Here is a 19,985-nt window from a genome sequence, read left to right as displayed (position 1 = left end):
ATGCAACACTTTTTTGTGTTTCTTCGGAAGTGAATCTAGAAAATCCAAAGATGAATTGAAGATCGAGCAATCTATCAATTGAGGACAAAGAAAAATCCTCTCTATCAATTTCAACAATCACGAGCAAGATAAATTATATGATGACCTCATCAACATCAAGAACTTTTTCATTTTCATCAAGGAAAGTAAATGGAATTTCAGAGATTTTTATCAATAATTTATTTCTTCTTGTCAGCACGTTCTTTCTGGGCTTTCCTCATGTCCTTGAATAGGCACTCTAAAATGTTCATTTCATGTTCCAACACCTCTCATTTCTCAACATACATGCGTTGTGAAGGAATAACACCGTTCGGTATGAGATCATTTGGATCAACATATTCAAGTTTTAGCCATGCTTCAAAGTCCTTCTCTTGTGATTCAAGTTCTTGGGAGAAAGCCTCTATGGTATTGTCCACTTCTTTCCTTACAACATAAAGGTTATTAACAATTGTGAAAGCTAAACTTAGGATCCATTTACCATGACTTAGCATCCTGTCCATCCATTCTCCTATGGTTCTACTTCATGATTCTTCTTGCTCTGCTCTTTTCACAACTTGTTCATCCAACGATGAAGTCACTGGTTTGCTAGCTTTTGAGGACTTAGTTACTTTGATGAGTATTGCAATGAGATGCTCGATTTGTGCCTTGAGTTGATCCTTTTTAGCCTTATCCTCATCATGCTTGAATACTATACCTTCTAGAACTGAGTGAGAATCTTGTGTAATAGAATCATGAGTTTGCTTTCCCAACTCAATCCTATGGATTACATAGTCTGATTCTTGGATTTGATCCATATCTTTATCAGGAGCAGGAACAATACCTTTTGCATAGTTATTCTTTGCTTTATCCACCTTTACCCTTGACAAATTTTTAGCTTTCTTGGTAGTCTTGGGTTTGATGGGAAAAAGTTGATTAAAATCAAAATCTTCAGGAGACACTGCTTGCTTCTTTCTTTTGGGAGCATTGGAAAATAGCCATGATGGCAAAGTTGAATCATCATCATCACCTGCTACTACATCTTGGGAGGGATTGATTGAATCTTGAATAGTGGTAGTTATAATAGGAGATGTCATGATAACAAAACTGGTAGGATTTTCAAGGGATGAATCATTTGACTTAGGAACAATTTATGCCATAAACTTGTCAAAATCATCCAACATAGAGGTGAATACCTCAGATAAATTGGGAAAAGCAGAGAAAACATTTTCAATTTTATCATGGGGGGTATCTAGGGTAAACTCACTAGTATTGGCAGAAGAAACATGAACAACATCGCTACGAGAAATACAAGTGACCATAGGGGGCTCTGACTCAAAAGTAGAAAGAGGGACTTGCATCATGGATGAAGAAAGGGATACCATAGGTAAAGACTCATATGCGATGATGGGGATGTCACGTAAAGCGTGCATAGAGATTTAAAACCACAAATAGGCTAAAATTTGTGGGGTTACCTCAAATTTTTGTACTGCTAAAATCAAGGTTAACACCATGCAGGCCCTTTTTGGGGTGACATAGGCTCCTTTTAGGGTGACTTTTTTGAAACTGTATATTTTTAGCTCTATGTAGTGGTGCTATTGGTTCATTCTAATTTTATTCTAATATTAATTTTATTTTGAGTCTATTTTTTATATTTGTTAAAGCATTGAGATCAAGTCCACTTGATGATAGTTGTTGGTGGGAATTGTACTTGCACTAAATAGAAAGTTCATAGGCTATATTTTACTACGAGGATCATTGATTCGATTAACATGATGAGGTTTTCAAGTAGTTGTGCATGCATTCCTCTTAATTTATATTCTCTCTTTGTTTCGTTATAAATGGACTATCTTTTAGTCCACTTTTAACACTTCAAAACTATTTGACATGAAATTATGAAATAAACAAAAAGTTAAGATTAATAGGATGTATAGGATAGTTAATGGACTTGATGATGAATGAAAATGTGAGCATGTAGAGGAGAAGTTATTAAATAGTTTTGACAAAGATATTGTCTATTTGTACTTAGATGTCTCTCTTGAGTTGTTTCACATTGAGCAACTCTCTACGCCTATGACTATGTGGACTACATTGTCAAATGTATTGAGAAAATAGGTGGAATATTGGGAATTTTTTTAAGATGAACTCATAAGTCTCAATCCAGGTAATTTTTACATTATACAAGAATTAATCAACAAATTCAAGTTACTAAGAGAATAATTAAAGGATGCTTAAATTAAAAATTTAGATATATAGGTGATGATAAGTGTTCTATCAAAGTTAGGACTTGACCATTTGATGTTTGTGTTTACTTTGTGTGCTATAAATAATTATTTGGTGAGTGAGTAAAAGGTCCCTGATAAGTTGAGACTTTGTCATATTTTTATCCTCAGAACTCTTGAGTTTTTGACAATCTTTTGGTTTGCATAGTAGTAGTGATGTATTGGAAATTGACTATATGTATTCCATATGTTAAGCTTGAACTTTTTAAATCATGTTTAATCTTTGCCAGTCTATTCCTGCAGCCATGCCATTTATTCTTGCAGCCATGTGATTTGTTCCTGTTGCCATGCAGATTATTTAGGGCAATATCATATGTGAATTAATAGATGTGTTAATTAAATAAAATGCGTACGTATGTCCTTGTATGTTATTTCTGTTGTAGTGCAGGTAATAAATGATGTCACGGTGGATATTCGCCTATTGCACCTGATGAAGGGAAGGATACATAAGAGATAACTGAAGATCAAACTATAGAAGAGCTGAACAAGCATAAGGGACGGCATAAGCATAGCAATCAAGCGACACTACCAATGTCTAACTTCAGTGGGCATTGAATTTGCAAATACCACCACAACTTGCAATGACCGTGGTTCAGTTTAGATCCACGTTTCCTGTAGCATAACTCCAGTTATCTCTTTTATCGGTCAATCATCCGCCTCTTCTTCTGAGTGTGATTTGTGTTGTCTATTGTAGTTAATTTCTTTTTAATAAGAAGCTCTTCTTCTTCTCAGGTTTAGTTAGACAAAAGGGAGAAGAATAGAGCAGAGGATTTTTTATAATCATTCTTGAGTTTCTTTTCATATTAAAAACCATGTAATCACTTTCAAAAAGCAATGAATAAAGTTGTGCTATTTTGATTTGTTAAGAGTTGTTTTCGGGAAGCCTAGTATCACTCATCAAAGGGGGCTCACTTGGTGAGTGATCCTGTGTGTTCGTTAAAATTATTTTTCTTTCCTTAGCTACAGTAGAAGTTCTTGCGTTGACTATTCCTGTAGCCACTGGAAACAGATCCACTGACTATTCCTGCAGCCAAGCTAGAACAAATTAAGTTTTGTTTATCCATATTGAATTTATCCAGCATTGCTTTTATGAATTTATTCAAAAAATTTCATGTAGCCTTTCTATAGTTTTCATTCTTGTTTACCTGTTTCCGCATAATGTTAGTTGCTGCAGTAATACAGAATAGCTATTGCAGGAACTTAGTGCATATATAGTGCAGACCCATTTCAAGTACTATGTCCCTGGGTTGACAATCAAATGAACACTAGCTATGGAAATAGTGACTTTACCAAATGAATGTCCAAACTTCGGATTGAGACTTCAATTAGAGTTATTATTCTTATTGTTGGGGTGAACATTTTTGGCGTCGTTGCCAGGGATGGTGTCAAACTAAGAACCTGTTATGGTTATTATCTTTTCAGTTTTCAATTAATTGTTTATTTTTGGTATACCTGATTGCTCAAAAAAATTCATAAATCTGCATGCATAGACGAAGAAGAGATGTTCTAGGTAGATTTCTGCCCAATCATCCTAATCATGTAGAAAATAATTCCTCAGATATAAATCCTTTTGCTGAACTTTATCAAACCCCAGAGAATTTGAATCACCCTGAATCTGACTTCCCAGAATGTAGTCTTCATTTCCTCTTTGGACCTCAAGAAGAAGAATTTTATATAGTAACAACCCCTACAAGTCTAATGCAAGGAAACCCACCTCCTGGTGGAAATAATCCACCACCACGGCCAAACCCAACATTTGAGTTCCCCATATTTGATCAACATGACAATGCCAATCTCAAGAACATTCTAGCTTCTTCCCTCCCTAAATTCTATGGATTGGTGACAGAGGACCCAAACACATTTTTGTTTGAGTTTGATGTTCTTTGTAGGAGTTTTGACTATACTACTGATGCCCATAGACTCAAAATATTTCTTGCCACCTTGAAGGAGTCATCCTTGAGATGGTTTATGAGCTTGGGTAGTAGCACAATCAATACATGGGATGAGATGAAATGGTTGTTTCTTGCAAAATACAAAGATTATTGTAGAGGCACTGATCGTCATGGGGATGATATCTTTAGAATGACACAGAAAGAAGATGAGAGTCTTGAAGATTATCTGGAGAGGTTCTTGTTAAGTGTCAAAAAGTCCAAACATAGTACTCTCAATGAAGATTCCCTCAAGTTGATATTTTTTAGGGGAATCAGTGATGAATGCACTGATTCTTTGGATCTTATGGGAGGAGGTGACATTACACAATCCACTTGGGATGAAATAGGACAAATTTGTAAGAAGTATTCCAAAACTGCTTCTAAGAAGAACATGTGTTTCAAGCCAGGAGCACCATCATCAGCATCTGGTACTGGAGTTTCTAGATTGGAACTTAGCCATTTATTGAAGGACTTTAAGGAGGACATTATAAATAATATGGCTACCCAGTTGGATACACTTGCAGCTAAGAAGAAGCATGAAGAATCTGATGCATTTCTTGTAGAATTTTGCCCTCATTGTAGACAGTGAAAGAAGGATTGCCGATGCAAAATAGTTGCAAACGTGGAAGTTCCTAACTTCAAGCCAATACAAGGTGAGGATGAGCAAGTCTTCTATGTTTCTCAAAGAAGGCCAAATTTCCAAAGACAAGGTATGCCTCCGGATCCACTTTCTTTTTCTGGTTATAGTGGAAATTCTTATGTGCCAAATAATCAATGGCAACCACCTTATGCTCAAAATATTGGTAATTATCAAAACTGGTATGGTTCTCAAGACCAAGGGCAACATTTTGGTAATCAAATGCCACAGTGGTAGCAACCACAAGGGAATTGGTATCCACCTCAAAGCCAAGGAAGTTAGTTTCAAGGGAATTGGCAACCTACTTCTCAATGGGGGGGGAGTCATCCATGGAATGCCCAATCTTTTGGTTATCAACAGCCCATTCAACAGCCACAACCTCCTGCACTAATGCCTCCTCCTGCAGCCACTGTTGTCGCACCTAAGCCAACACAATTGCCTACTCAACCACTGCCAAATCCTAATATTAAATCTCAGCAACAACAATAAGCTTATTCAGCAGATCTTAATCAATACCCAACCTATTCTCTATCTCTAAGTGATATTCACCTCTGATCTGGGACAAAATTGCCTAATCCATCTCCTCCAGTTATCACTGAGGTATAAGAAGAACAAGAAATCTCTGATCCAACAGATGCAATACCTCAAAAGCAGATATTACCACTATTTCCCCAGAGATTGCAATAAAAGGAAGTTCCTACAGAACAAGAGTAAGGCTTTGATATTATAGATCAACTGAAGCATATTTGTGTTAAAATTCCATTGTTGCAAGCAATAAACAATGTTCCCATATATGGTAAGGCACTAAGAGAAGCATGTCTAAAAAAACCTGACAGGAAGAAGAAGGATCCACAAACAATGCATGTTATGGGTCAATTGGCAGATATTATGTTAGGCAAGATTGCCATTCCAAAATATTCTGATCCAGGTAGTCCTGTGGTAAGTATAGTCATTAATGACAGCCCGATAAGAAATGTTTTAATTGATTTAGGGGCAGCCATTAATGTGATGACAGGAGAAGTAATGAAACAACTTGGAATCAATAGTCTAAGGCCTACACCCATAATTCTACAACTTGCTGGTAGCTCTATAGTGAGACCTGATGGTATGATTGAAGATGTAGTGGTTATTTTGGATTCCTGGGAATACCCTGCAAACTTTATAATTCTATCTCCAAAGGCAACATTGGGAGGATATTCGATGATTTTGGGAAGAACTTGGCTTGCCACAACTGATGCATATATTGGATGTAGATCAAGGGATATGACTATTTCAGATGGGAATTCTACAAAAACATTATCCTTGTATTCTCCTGCACAACCCCAACTTGATCAATGACAAGTCATTTGGCCTATTTTGGGAGAAGAATCTGAGGGAGTTGACTCTATTAATCACCTTATGATGATTAATCGAGGGCCATTCATGCAATTACATGATGAAGAATCAATTCTTTATAAAATTATGATAAATGAGTTAATAGAAGAACATAAATTGCAGGAGTTAGTTCTGAATATTGTAGGTTTGGACTTTCCTGCAACCATTGATATATTGCATACTCTGTTGCTGCATGAAGTATCTTCTTCTCATTTTTATGATATGAACCAGATTGATCTTACCATCAAGATACAAGTTGATTTGAATAAATGTTTAAATATCAATAGAGATCTTTCAGATACTAAAAAAGAGGCCCTTGTGGACTTGTTGAAATATCATAAAAATGCTTTTGCATGGGATTACAAGGATATGCATGGGATAGATCCAACAATTTTCATCCACTGTATCTATATAAAAGAAGAATGTTGCCCACTCAGACAACCTCAAAGAAGAATCAATCCTACTTTAAAAGAGATAGTTAAAGAAGAATTGCAGAAGTTGTTAAAGGTCGGGTTTATCTATCCTATCTCTGATAGCCAATGGGTATCACCTTTGGTCATAGTCCCTAAGAAAGGAGGGAAAATGGAGGGTATGTGTTGATTATAGAGCCCTGGATTTAGCAACAAGAAAAGATTATTTTTCATTACCATTTGTGGATCGGGTATTGGATTCCTTGGCTGGTAAAAGATACTTTTCATTCCTTGATGGATTCAGTGGTTACAATCAGATCCAGATAGCCCCAGAGGATCAAGAGAAGACAACATTTACTTGTCCTTGGGGCACATATGCATATTATGTTCTTCCTTTTGGGTTGTGGAATGCTCCAGCCACTTTTCAAAGAGCAGTGATCAGTATCTTTTCTGATATTTCTTAAGACATTATGGGAATCTATATGGATGAGTTTACAACTTATGGTTCTGAATTTGAACAAGCATTAGGGAACCTGAAAAAAGTTTTACAGCGATGTGAGGACTATAATTTGTCATTAAATAGTGATAAATGCTTCATCGTGATGCAGGAAGGAATAGTCCTTGGTCATCATATCTCTATAAAAGGAATACAGGTGGATCCAACAAAGATTGAAGTCATTCAACATATCAATGCCCCTGTGAAGCAAAAAGATGTAAGAAGTTTCCTTGGTCACGCTGGATACTATAGAAGGTTTATCAAAGATTTCAACAAAATTGCAAGTCCATTATATTCATTGCTTACCAAAGATATGGAAATTAAATGGACCTCTACATGCAATGAAGCTTTCTTAAAGCTTAAGCATGCCTTGATTCAAGCACCAGTTCTTAAAGATCCAAATTGGTCTTTACCATTTCAAATTCATATAGATGCATCTGATTATGCACTAGGGGCAGTTTTAGGACAAAAGATTGACAAATTGGAAAATGCAATATATTATATTAGCAAGAACTTATAGGGGCTTGAGTTAAATTACACAGTCACAAGGAAATGTTAGCTGTTATATATGCACTCGACAAATTCAAGCACTATATCACAGGATATCTCATATTTGTGCATACAAATCATACTGCAATCATATATCTCATGAATAAGCCTTCAATTACTGGTAGATTGGCTCAATGGTTATTGTTGATGCAGGAATTTGATATCACAGTTGTTGATAAACCAGGGAAGTCTAATGTGGTTGCAGACTATCTTTCAAGACTTCAGTTACAATAAGATTCTATAGTGATAGATGGTGTTTTTTCAGATGAACATTTATTTCTTATCCAAGCTCATACTCCCTGGTATGCTGATATTGCCAACTATTTAGCTACTGCAAAAATGCCAATTCATTTCTCTCCTAAAGAAAGAAGATTGTTAGTTGAAATTTTTTTGAACTTCTCATGGATTGTTGATTGTTTGTTTTATACTCGGCCTGACCAAGTCATGAGAAGATGTGTGAGAGAAGATGAAACATATGATATCTTGCATGCATGTCATGATGAGCCATGTGGAGGACATTTTGCTGCCAAAAGAACAACACTCAAAATATTAAATACAGGATACTATTGGCCCACATTACACAAGGATGCAACACAGTATACAAGGAAATATGACAGATGCCAGTGTATGGGAAGACCTACAAAATCTGATGTGATGTCATTATATCCATAAATATCAGTAGCACCATTTGATAAATGGGGTTTAGATTTTGTTGGCCCAATTGATCCACCTTCTAATGGAAAATCCTACATTTTGGTATCTACAGACTATGTAACAAAATGGGTGGAAGTTCGTGCCACGATACATGCAAGAGATAATAAGGTGGCAGAGTTTCTTTATGAAGAGATATTTACAAGATATGGAGTACCAAGAGAGATTGTCTCAGACCAGGGACCTCAATTTACTTCAACATTGATAATAGTTGTGGTCAATTAATACAATATAAGGCACATAAAATCTACTCCATATCATCCACAAGCTAATAGACAGGTAGAAGTTACAAATAGGGAGCTTGAGGCTATTCTTACCAAACCAGTATCTGTTCATAAAAAAAACTGGTCTCATAGGATTTCAAAAGCAATTTGGGCATACAGAACAACTTGGAAAACACCAATTGGTTTTACACCTTTTGAGATGGTTTATGGAAAAACAGCAGCGATGCTTATTGAATTTGAGCATAAAACTCTGAGGACAACTTTGCAATTAAATATGACATTATATGAAGCACAAAAAGAATGTATTCAACAATTGAATACTCTAGACGAGTGGAGGAAAATGACTGTCCAACTGACATAACTGATTCAAAATCAGAGAGCAAAGTGGCACGATAAGTATATCAAAGAGAAGAAGTTCAAAGCAGGTGATTGGGCACTACTGTATGATTCCATATATAAAGATGCTATGGGGAAGCTGCAAACCAAGTGGTGAGGTCCATATGAAATAGAAGAAGTTTTCAATAATGGAGTTGTTCGTTTCACCACAATTGATCTTGTTCGGTTTAAGCTTTTGGTGAATGGTCATCGACTACATCTGTATCATAATCTGACCACTAAAGAGGAGTTCCTACAACAATTTGACCAAAGGATGAAACAAAGGTTCCTGCAGCAACTGACAAGGATCCTGCAGCAATTGATCATCTTCCTGCTGCAATTGAGCAAAGTAATAAAGGTAAGGTTCCTACAGCCACTGCAGTGAACATGCTTATCACTTCCTTCTCACATCATTTCACAATAAATATTTCCACATCTTATGGGAATATTCTTCTCCGTAAATAAAATTCCATCCACATCATTCCATCCCACTTTCTTATCTGTCATTTCACTTCATTTTGCCATCATTTTCGTATGACTGCAGGTATGTACATATTGTGTTTTGTTTTAATTATGTATTTATTATTTCATTATGATTAAGCCTTTCTAAATCCGCGTACACTCCCCAAAATCTCTCTAGCTTGTGTGGACATGTGCTAGGTTAAGTTGGGGGGGTGCTTTATGGTTTAGTTTCCAAAGTTAGTGATTATCCGTCCTTTTTGGTACTTAGAATTGATTGCTTGCCATCATTGTTTAACAAGTTATTATTTTACACGAGGAAATAATAAATTTTGCCGCCGAAATTGAGATATGTATGGAATTTTCAATTTAGCAAGTATGTCAGATATTTTGTTCCTTTGTTTCTCAGCTGTAGAGTGTTCTATACTAGCAGAGTAAGAGATGGGTGGTGATCCAATCCGCCATGAGCCAACATTCCATGAAGTGTTGCTGCAGGATACTCTTTGTGAGCATTATTTTAGACACCATGGCTGGATTGATTACTTTTTTTGAAAATCAGAGACTTCAATGAAGAAATAGCTGCAGAATTTATGCATTCCTTTAACGAAGGAGAAGCTACGGTTAAAGGTTAAAGGTTTAAGGGTTATTGCTATGGAGCAACGAATAGATGAAGTAAAAGGGTTGCCGCAAGAAGGAGAATTGTTTCTAGAATCAAAAGATGCAAGAAGCGCCAAGGTGGAATTTACAATTCCCACAGATGGATCTCTAACGGTGGACAAGCAAGGAACTAGAAGAGTTTCCCTGCCAGCAGAGTGGCCTAAGGTAGCTTTGTATGTCATGAAATACATTACTTGTGAAGGGAGATATTCAAATCTACATTCACCACATTTTAAATTACTTAGTCATTTACGACATGGATGGAGGGTGAATGTCCCTAATTTTCTATACCACCTCATTTCTACGAGTGCTAAGGAGACGCGAAAAAATGGAAATTGTTCCGTTAGCCATCATGGATTGGTTAAACTGCTTATAGAACGTTCCCTTAGAGACGTTTCACAGATGGAATGGGGAGTATTTAAGGATATACTACAATTTAGGGTTGAAGATGCCCCTGTTGAAAATGCTCTTGTTGCAGAGAATCCGCCAGTTGAAGAAGAAAATATTGCAGAACCCTCTTCCCCCGTAGTTGCTGCAGAGGATGATTTGCTTGTTGCTGAAGGAGTTGCGGTTAATGTGGAAGAAGAGAGGGGTGAAGAAAATGTGGAGCAACCCTCCACTTCTCTTCAAAGAGAGTCACCAATTGCTAAGAGAAAAGGGAAGGAACCTATGGCCCAATCGCATGCAACTCAAATTTCTCCTGTAGTCAAGAGACGTAGGACAAAAAGAAAAACTCCTGTAGCAACTGAAACCATTCCTGCAACCACTCCAAAAGTTTATGTAAGAAGAACATAGAGCAGGACACAGAAAGCTCATCCAGTAGGTGATCCGACAGAGGTTATTGCAATGGAAACATCAGAAGAAGGAAGCCCTGCAAATATTGAAATACAAGAAGGAAGCCTTGTGGATGTTGAAATCCAGGTAGAAGTTGATGAAGATAGACTGTCAAATCTTACTTTTGTGGCACAACAACTTGAGGAAGTTATTGAAGACATTCCACAACATCTTGAGGAAACTGTTGGAGATATTTCACAACAGCCTGAAGAAATAATTGGAGAGATTCCAGAGCAGTTTGAAGAGACTGTTGGAGATACTTCACATCAGTTTGAGGAAAATGTTGGAGAGATGCCAACACAGATTGATGAAATTATTGAAGAGATCCCACAACCTAAGGTAACACCTATTAGACCTCCTTCATCCCTAAGCAATTTATCTATTGCTTTAACATTTTATAGACAATGAGAAATAAAGAGGGCTAGATTGCAAGGGATTATTGATAAACAACAAAAAGAAATTGAAAAGAGGGATAACAAAATTGAGGAATTAGAGGTTAAGGTGGAAACAATTGCTGGTATGGTCCCCGAGTTGATCCAATGTAGGGCACCTCCAAGGGTTTATGTTGTGCATTTGAAGGAGTGGTATTTGAATTTCAAATTGAACCACATTACTAGGGACCTTAGCCCCTCTTTAGAAACACCTGAAGAATTCTTTTATGCTTACCAGACCTCTCCACTAGATGTGAAGAATTTGCTATGTGAATTTTATTTACATAACTATGTTATACCCTCAGACATTGAGTGTAACCCTTTATTATATATTAGGGATATCCATATCAAAGCTTTAATGTCATGGATCCAAAATGAGATTAGCATGGGGGCACAAGCCGTAGCATATAAAGATTTAGAGTTTGACTGTCCATTGCCATTAAGGAAAGAATCAAAAGAACCAAGAGTTATTTATTATGAATGGCAGAAATTATTGAGGAAACTAGTGCTTCCAATGAGAGAAGAGATATACCAGGCATATGAGCATTTAGTTCAGACTGATAGTGCAACTGCAATAGATGGGTTAACTTAGCGCTGGAATAACTTACCAGATAAATTGAAGTAGGGGGAACCTTATTCACTGCAAATTTTTCAAGCAGCTATGCAAACAACCCCCATATATATACAGTTAGGCAGAGAGAAGACCAACAACTGGCTACCACTGATCTTTCAACCTCCTATTCTCATGTGGCCACTATTGGGATGTCAGCCTACGAATTAGCCTTATAATGCAATTATAGAAGAATCAGCCAGATGGTTCAGACTGGAGAAGATGAAAGGATTCTACTAGAATTTACCTTCAGGAGGAACAGGTCAAGGAACCATTGGTGATCTGAGAGTTAGTGCAAGAGTCATAAATTTTGCTTTTGCTGTAGGATCAACAAGCTCTTAAAGTTGGGGGGGCATGATAAGTTGAGACTTTGTCATATTTTTATCCTCAGAACTCTCGAGTTTTTGACAATCTTTTGGTTTGCATAGTAGTAGTGATGTATTGGAAATTGACTATATGTATTCCATATGTTAAGCCTGAAATTATTAAATCATGTTTAATCTTTGCTAGTCTATTCCTGCAGCCATGCCATTTATTCTTGCAGCCATGTGATTTGTTCTTGTTGCCATGCGGATTATTTAGGGCAATATCATATGTGAATTAATAGATGTGTTAATTAAATAAAATGTGTATGTATGTCCTTGTATGTTATTTCTGTTGTAGTGCAGGTAATAAATGATGTCATGGTGGATATTCGCCTATCGCGCCTGATGAAGGGAAGGATACGTAAGAGATAACTGAAGATCAAACTGTAGAAGAGCTGAACAAGCATAAGGGATGGCATAAGCATAGCAATCAAGCGACACTACCAATGTCTAACTTCAGTGGGCATTGAATTTGCAAATACCACCACGACATGCAATGACTGTGGTTCAGTTTAGATCCACGTTTCCTGCAGCATAACTCCAGTTATCTCTTTTATTGGTCAATCATCCGCCTCTTCTTCTGGGTGTGATTTGTGTTGTCTATTGTAGTTAATTTCTTTTTAATAAGAAGCTAATCTTCTTCTCAGGGTTAGTTAGACAAAAGGGAGAAGAATAGAGCAGAGGATTTTTTATAATCATTCTTGAGTTTCTTTTCATATTAAAAACTATGTAATCACTTTCAAAAAGCAATGAATAAAGTTAAGTTATTTTGATCTATTAAGAGTTGTTTTCGGAAATCCTGGTATCACTCATCCAAGGGGGCCCACTTGGTGAGTGATCCTGTGTGTTCGTTAAAATTAGTTTTCTTTCCTTAGCTGCAGCAGAAGTTCTTGCGTTGACTGTTCCCGCAGCCACTGGAAACAGATCCACCGACTGTTCCTGCAGCCAAGCCAGAACAGATTAATTTCTGTTTATCCATATTGAATTTATCTAGCATTGCTTTTATGAATTTATTCAAAAATTTTCCTGTAGTCTTTCCATAGTTTCCATTATTGTTTACCTTTTTCCACATAATGTTAGTTGTTGCAGTAATGCAGAATAGTTTTTGTAGGAACTTAGTGCATATATAGTGCAGACCCATTTCAAGTACTATGTCCCTGGGTTGACAATCAAATGAACACTAGCTATGGAAATAGTGACTTTACCAAATGAATGTCCAAACTTCGGATTGAGACTTCAATTAGAGTTATTATTCTTATTGTTGGGGTGAACAGTCCCTACCTTTGAGGATTTTTCTGTCACTTGATAAGGAGCAAGATAAGCTTATTGTAATAGACACCTTGCAGTCTTTGAAGTTAGAAGCTTTGATTGCAACATAGAAGGTGTCTAGTGGCAAAGAGACATAAAAGAATAGCCTAAGAATATCACACAACAATTATCTACATCCACATCCAAAAAAATATAAAAAATCATCTCCTAAAGGAAATCATCCAAGAAGGAGAAGCCCAAGTATGCATATTGAAAGAAAAATAGGCATGAGGAATGACAATTTTATTTAGGACAAATTGATGAGTTGAAGCATCTTCTAATGAAGAACTACATATTATTTCCTTCAACTTTGTCAAGAGGCTCATCATATTTTAATGCATAGAGAATAGAAGGGCAATGCACTTGTTGTAGTTGCATATTTTGAGTTAAGGAGATAAATCCTTGATTTTGGAGTTTCATGTCATATAGCTTCATTGCATAGTTTGTTCTATTCATTCAAGACTTGTTCTACACTATATATCTTGATGGATAGTGACACATATATATGTTATTATGGGAGAGTATCTATTGACATTGGAGAAGGACCATTGATTGATGTCCTTTACATTCCACCATTGTCAACTAGTCTTGTTATATCCATAAAATCACATATAACAAATTACTTCAAAAAGTGTTGAATTTACACTAGATTTTGTAGTCATTTAGGATTTACATAACATAGAAATCATTGTAGTTGGGGAGGTAGATGATCGGTCTAGATTGTACACCTTCTCACATTTTGTACCTAATGTTCATAGTTAGGAATCTAGTATGAATATATATTTTTGATAGGTATCTAGTATGGATATTTTAAGAGCACATAATAGTCATTTTAACCTTGCTATCCTTCCATTGAAAAAGGTTCTAAAGACAAGCATTAACATTCATCTTCTTCATATATTGCTTATTTTGAGTTTAATGTTACTTCAGACAAGGCTTTTTGTGATTCTTTGTAGCAGGATAATAATAATTCATTTGAAGACATCTTCTTAAGATGAGAGCTTAATATATCTTGTAGCTTTGTTTCGTGAGCCTTATCTTGCAGATTAGGACATCCTCGAGGACAAGCATATCCTCTTCGATGATAGCTCCATAATTGGTATTATCTCAATAACTATGGATCTCGTACTACAACTATTTTCATTAGGTTTTGGATTGTCAACTTCTTTAATTAGGTTTGAGACTCTTGATTTGATTGTGGCACCTCTCGATAATGACATGACAATATTTGAGTACTTCCCAAAGAAATCATAATTTTTTTTATCTTTCTTCCCACTTTATTTTTTGGAATGGGGAGATATTATACATGCACATAAAATTTATTTACTTTTATGAGGAAATAAATGTTGTTCAATGTTCATAGATTATCTTTAGGATTAGGTGGAAAAAATCTACCATTAACACAAGAGACTAAAATTTGAGGGGGGTTGTATTGTCTCTCTTTAAATTCTTCTTCTTTTGTTTTGGGTGACCTTTTTGGATGACTATAAAATTGTTGGCATCCATCCAATCTATCTTTTTTATCTACTTAAGCTATGCTTATGACCCGTGCTTAGGTGCATAGTTGATTAATTCATTGTATATTTGCATGTAGTATAGGATAAACAATATATGGACAACGTTGGTGTATTTAGTTAATTACTTTATTTCATATTTGCATCTAGGACAAGATAAGATTGCTTAGGTATGTTGCATTTGCTTCATACAAACCATGCTTTCCTTGTTTGGTGTAGTATCACATAGATGTGAATGCCTCTCTTTTGTCTCACATCTGTTGTGCATTCACATTTCTTAATGGTATACCCTATGTACCCACCTCATATACCCTTGTAAGCAATCACTTGCAACCTCATTTGCATATTTGCGTCCTTTGATTTGGAGTAGAATTATTCTCTTAATTTGGATCTCTCACGTGCTTTTTTAAATATCCTTTGTCTCAGGTTGCTATCTCCATAGACAAAACTTAGAATATGGACATTGGCAAATGACACTATTTTGTGTAAAGTTAGTTCTCTTGCCCTATATTGTTGACCTAACCCTTCCACATATTCTTGTACACTTACTTCTTTATTCCATTTTTATGATTACACATTCTCATACATTTACCTTGTCCACATTTTCACCACATCTATACTTGCACATATCTCTACGAACACATTATCTAATGCTATTTGGTCTGTGAGATTGTCTCACATAGATTCAAATTTGATTTATTTGGCATTTTTAGTCTTCCTATCTATGGTCAACTAAACTTAAATTTGTGTGATATGTTACCATGTTCTCACATTTAAAGGGAACCAATGCGTTCATTATACACATGATGATCTAAGAGTTATATTCCTATATCATTTATATCACACATTTCAATAAGTGCACTACAAGAATTTAATTTTCTACAAACATTCTACGAGCATTTGCATGTCTAAAGATGATTGTTTTTGATTATTTGTACACATTTTTGAAGGTTGACCTAAGAGAACTAGTTCCCTTATGACATCCTAACAACCTCATAAAGATATTTATAAATATCACCAATCCATTACATGTCAAAAGACATAAAGAAGACAAGTGTGATAAGAGGAATTGAAAAACACAAGTTTGTTGTATATATAATATGGATTTGTGCATGTAAAACAAGTTTACAATTAGATAACAATCTTAGATCATCACACTTATCCTTAAATCATAATTTTTTTTTTTGGATCCTAAGACATTCATTGATTTGAGATTTTCCTATTCCTAATTTTAAAACAATCTATCTTAATATTTATATATTTATGAATTAAAAGCCAAATATATTTGTTTTGTATTATAATCTTCCCCACACTCAATCATTGCAAATTGTTCTTTTAATTTAAAGTGCGTTGGATTAGCCTAGACTCGGCTTTAACTTTATTTCCCTTTACAGTATTTTGAAAAAAAGCCACAAGGAATATTAGCGCCCAAGGGGGTCACCGTACATCTATTAAAAGCAGATGCTTGGCACTAGGCGGGGTCTCGTTGACGAGCCAGCCCCTGAAACCGACCCTTCAACTCGCCCAGATGCATACTTTTGCAAATCATCACTAGTTAATCTTGAGGTTTTATTAAATTTGATGCCCACTTTGTCTGCTCTGCTGTGAGATCGTTTCTCTATAAATCAATTTTGTTCAGTTTCTCTTGTGCAGCAGGATTATACCCCGACAGGTATGTAATTCTTCTTTTTCGGTGCTCTTTTTCTTTCAATTTTAAAGCTATAGGGCTTACTTTATTCGTTTACGATGCTGCTCGAGGCTTTGAATGCCAAAAACGAATTGCAAAATCACAAGCATACAAGACGACAGAAAAAGCAACTTGTTAAGCTGAACTTCCTATAATATAATTTCAGATCAGTGAATTATCTTCCTACACTAGTTAAGTTATGGAGCGGGAAGGCATGGTTCACAATGGAGCTGGGCACGACATGAAATTCCAGGGCTACAAGATTTAAACAATTTGGAAAGTAAATGGAAAGACATCTTCCTGCGGTCTTCCAAAGCAGTGTCCCATAATCCAAATTGGCATCTGTTTGTGATTTAAATGGCAAATTTTACCCTTTATTTACCAAGGGGCACAGATATAAAATTCGAGGGCTACAAAATTGAACAATTCACTAAATATTTTGGAAATAAATCTTCTTGCAGTCTTCCAAAGCAGGGTCACTCATATGCCAAATTAACATCTGATTATGACTTGAAGGATACTTTTGACCCTTTACTTGCCAAGGGATTTTGCTTATTGGGTTCGTGCATTGTGCTTGGACAGGAAACGAAACTCGCACTTCAAATTATGATGTTTGGATAAGAAGGGAGTGTCTCTAATTGAGGATCGATTGAAGAACTGATCCCCAATACTTGCTCGTGTATTGATCGGCAAACTTTTCAATGTCCGGTGTTCAATAAGGAAGAAATTATGAACATAGTTAAGGGAGTTGCAGGCTTACTCCGGAAGCCTTCAGGTGCTCAGGTGGGAGAAAGTCACGTGGCTCCACAAGTAGAAGACTTGTCAAAACCACCATGGCCAGAAATACAATTTGGGTATTTCTTTTCTCGAATCACAGCACTTTGGTTTGTACAGTAAAGATGCCGGTCACATATATAAACCTAAGAGTTTCTAAATCACTTTCATTTTTTTTTTCAATCACGAGCATCTTGAAGGAGTCATATTTCCTTGTTTTAAACTTTAGGTAATTTGTTTTTTTTGCTTCATTCTCTTCATTAATGTTAGTTTTAGGATATTTTGTTGTGTTGAAACTTGCATGCGAAGAAATGGTTATTTGAATTGTTTTTAGCTTTTTTTATAAGTAATACCTTCATTGCCATGTTAGGATGAAATGTCATGTTTTTCCCTCCGTCCTTTATATAAAAGTTTTCTTCATTATCACATCTGTATGTTCAAGGCTCATTTGACATAGTTCTAATTATTAGGTACTTGTCATCTTTTTAATTACCGTTCAAATGGTATTAAGTCGGATTATTTTGCATTGGGTTGGCCAGCAAGTCAAGTGGAAAGGTCACGTCACGTTGATTCTCCATCTCAGCTATCTATTTTTCCTTTTCTGTGATTTTTTTGCTTTATTTTGACTTGGACCACTCACACACTAGTAATTTTATTTCTCTATCACAGTCACCTGTTTCTTTTTGTTTTTATTTTGATTCGTTGTGTGTGTGTGGACACCACCCATGCCTGCCTACCCTCCCCGCACACACTAATTGTCTATCTTAGCCACTTATTTTGCTTCATCCCTGCAATTTTTTAGCTTTATTGTGCTTTGACACACATATACTTGTGATTTTAACTATCCTTCTTAGCCACTTGTTTCTCTGCATCTGTGATATTTGTTATGCATTATTTTTACTTGGTCAACTTCCACACATGGATTGCAGTTACAACCACTTAAGGCCTTAATTGATATCAGGAAGTACAAAAAGAAATTGTTTTCCATGCATATTTCCCATTGATGGTGATACAATACTTAGAAATATGCTTTGAATTACTTTAGTGGACCCCCTAAGACTATTTGTGTGACAAGCTGGGAGGATGCTGACATAGTTGAGGAGTCTAGCTTTCACCTGCCAAGTGCATTTTCTTAGAAATATCCAAAACTTTGTTAACGAGTCTAGTTTATGTGTAACCAACAGTTATTGAGTCCATGAAACTACCTTGCCCGAGGCAATTTGCCAATCAATATGGATGCCATATGTATATTGTCACTCATAAATGCCACTAGTACTCTGTTGATGAATATGATGAAATTTATTTCTTGATTCAGAGATGTATTACAACAAGAATAGATGCTGGCATTTGTTTTGTTACTGGGATTGTTTGGATGCAGTGTCAGTTTGAGTTGATCGTGTGGCATGACAAATTTGTTTTTTCTCATCCACACATTATAAATTTGACTCATAGGGTTGGTCTCTAAGATTGCATTCAAATATTATACCACAAGTTGTCTTCATTGGCATAATCTGATATTTTCCTAGATGATGATCCCTCTCTTGGTAGGATGTAGGGTTTGTGTTGATGGGAACTTAATCGTCAAGTTTGAAGGAATTTGGACACATTGATTGTATATAGTTAAACTTGCCAGCTTACCTCTCCAACACTTTGTAGTTATAATTATTATGTATTACCATATTTTGAAATATTACCCTCAAATCTTATTTTAATCAGCATCGATTCATCATAACTTAGAAGAGTTATTGTGTGATTTCAACACATTTAACAATTTATGATAACCTTTGGGTTGGTAAATTTGAAAATCCTCTCTCCATATCCACTTTAATGCCTATGTAGGATCATGTTCTAGATGGATGAACAAACCATGAAGAAGATTACAGAAAGACATCATAAGGAATTTCAAACGTCATTAAGAATGCCTAAGGATGGAAGTAATTCAATTATCGGGAGTTGTAGGTGATCAAACATCATCAAGGAGAGAACAAAGTGAATCCCCTAACACGAGGATGGAAATTCAGCACAAGAAGATAATTTCCAAGCAAGAAGGTGAAATGCAAGTGTGATTAAGGAATGGAGATAGTTTCAGAAGAGTTAATCAAAGATACAATTTGGGAATATGATCCCATCATCACATCAAGCAATTGGAAATGTTGAGTATCAAGAGATATTGCTCAAGATGAAAGGACTTCTTTGTGATGATCTACAAGATAAGCATGATGAGTTGGCTCCTAGTCATCAAATCAAGTTACTCTTAAGTCAAGGCGTCCAAGTTCAGTGAACTTGACCCATCCTATGAGGAAGATAACTACCCATGTGGAAGGCACAAAGTTTTATGTACC

General features: G+C 35.9%; 1 protein-coding gene across 7 annotated transcripts in view; it reads left to right on the top strand.

The window, feature by feature from the left end:
* The first annotated feature begins 16,571 nt into the window (after positions 1-16,571).
* The window catches only part of LOC131047875 (BEACH domain-containing protein B), a 273,465-nt gene continuing 270,051 nt past the window's right edge, over positions 16,572-19,985 (top strand). For 4 of the 7 annotated variants that reach the window (XM_057981681.2, XM_057981678.2, XM_057981679.2 and 1 more), the window contains exons 1-2: positions 16,582-16,854; positions 17,452-17,723. In XM_057981681.2, coding sequence (XP_057837664.2) covers positions 17,599-17,723 — 125 coding nt within the window. In that variant the 5' untranslated portion in view covers positions 16,582-16,854; positions 17,452-17,598. Of the gene's footprint in view, positions 16,855-17,451; positions 17,724-19,985 lie in introns of all 7 variants that reach the window. The other 3 variants (XM_057981683.2, XM_057981684.2, XM_057981682.2) reach the window with 2 other exon arrangements.

This window comes from Cryptomeria japonica, chromosome 3, assembly GCF_030272615.1.
Source record: "Cryptomeria japonica chromosome 3, Sugi_1.0, whole genome shotgun sequence".
NCBI classification, from domain to species: Eukaryota; Viridiplantae; Streptophyta; class Pinopsida; order Cupressales; family Cupressaceae; genus Cryptomeria; species Cryptomeria japonica.
The sequence above is the reverse complement of the archived record's forward strand: the minus strand, read 5'-3'. Positions and strand labels throughout refer to the sequence as shown.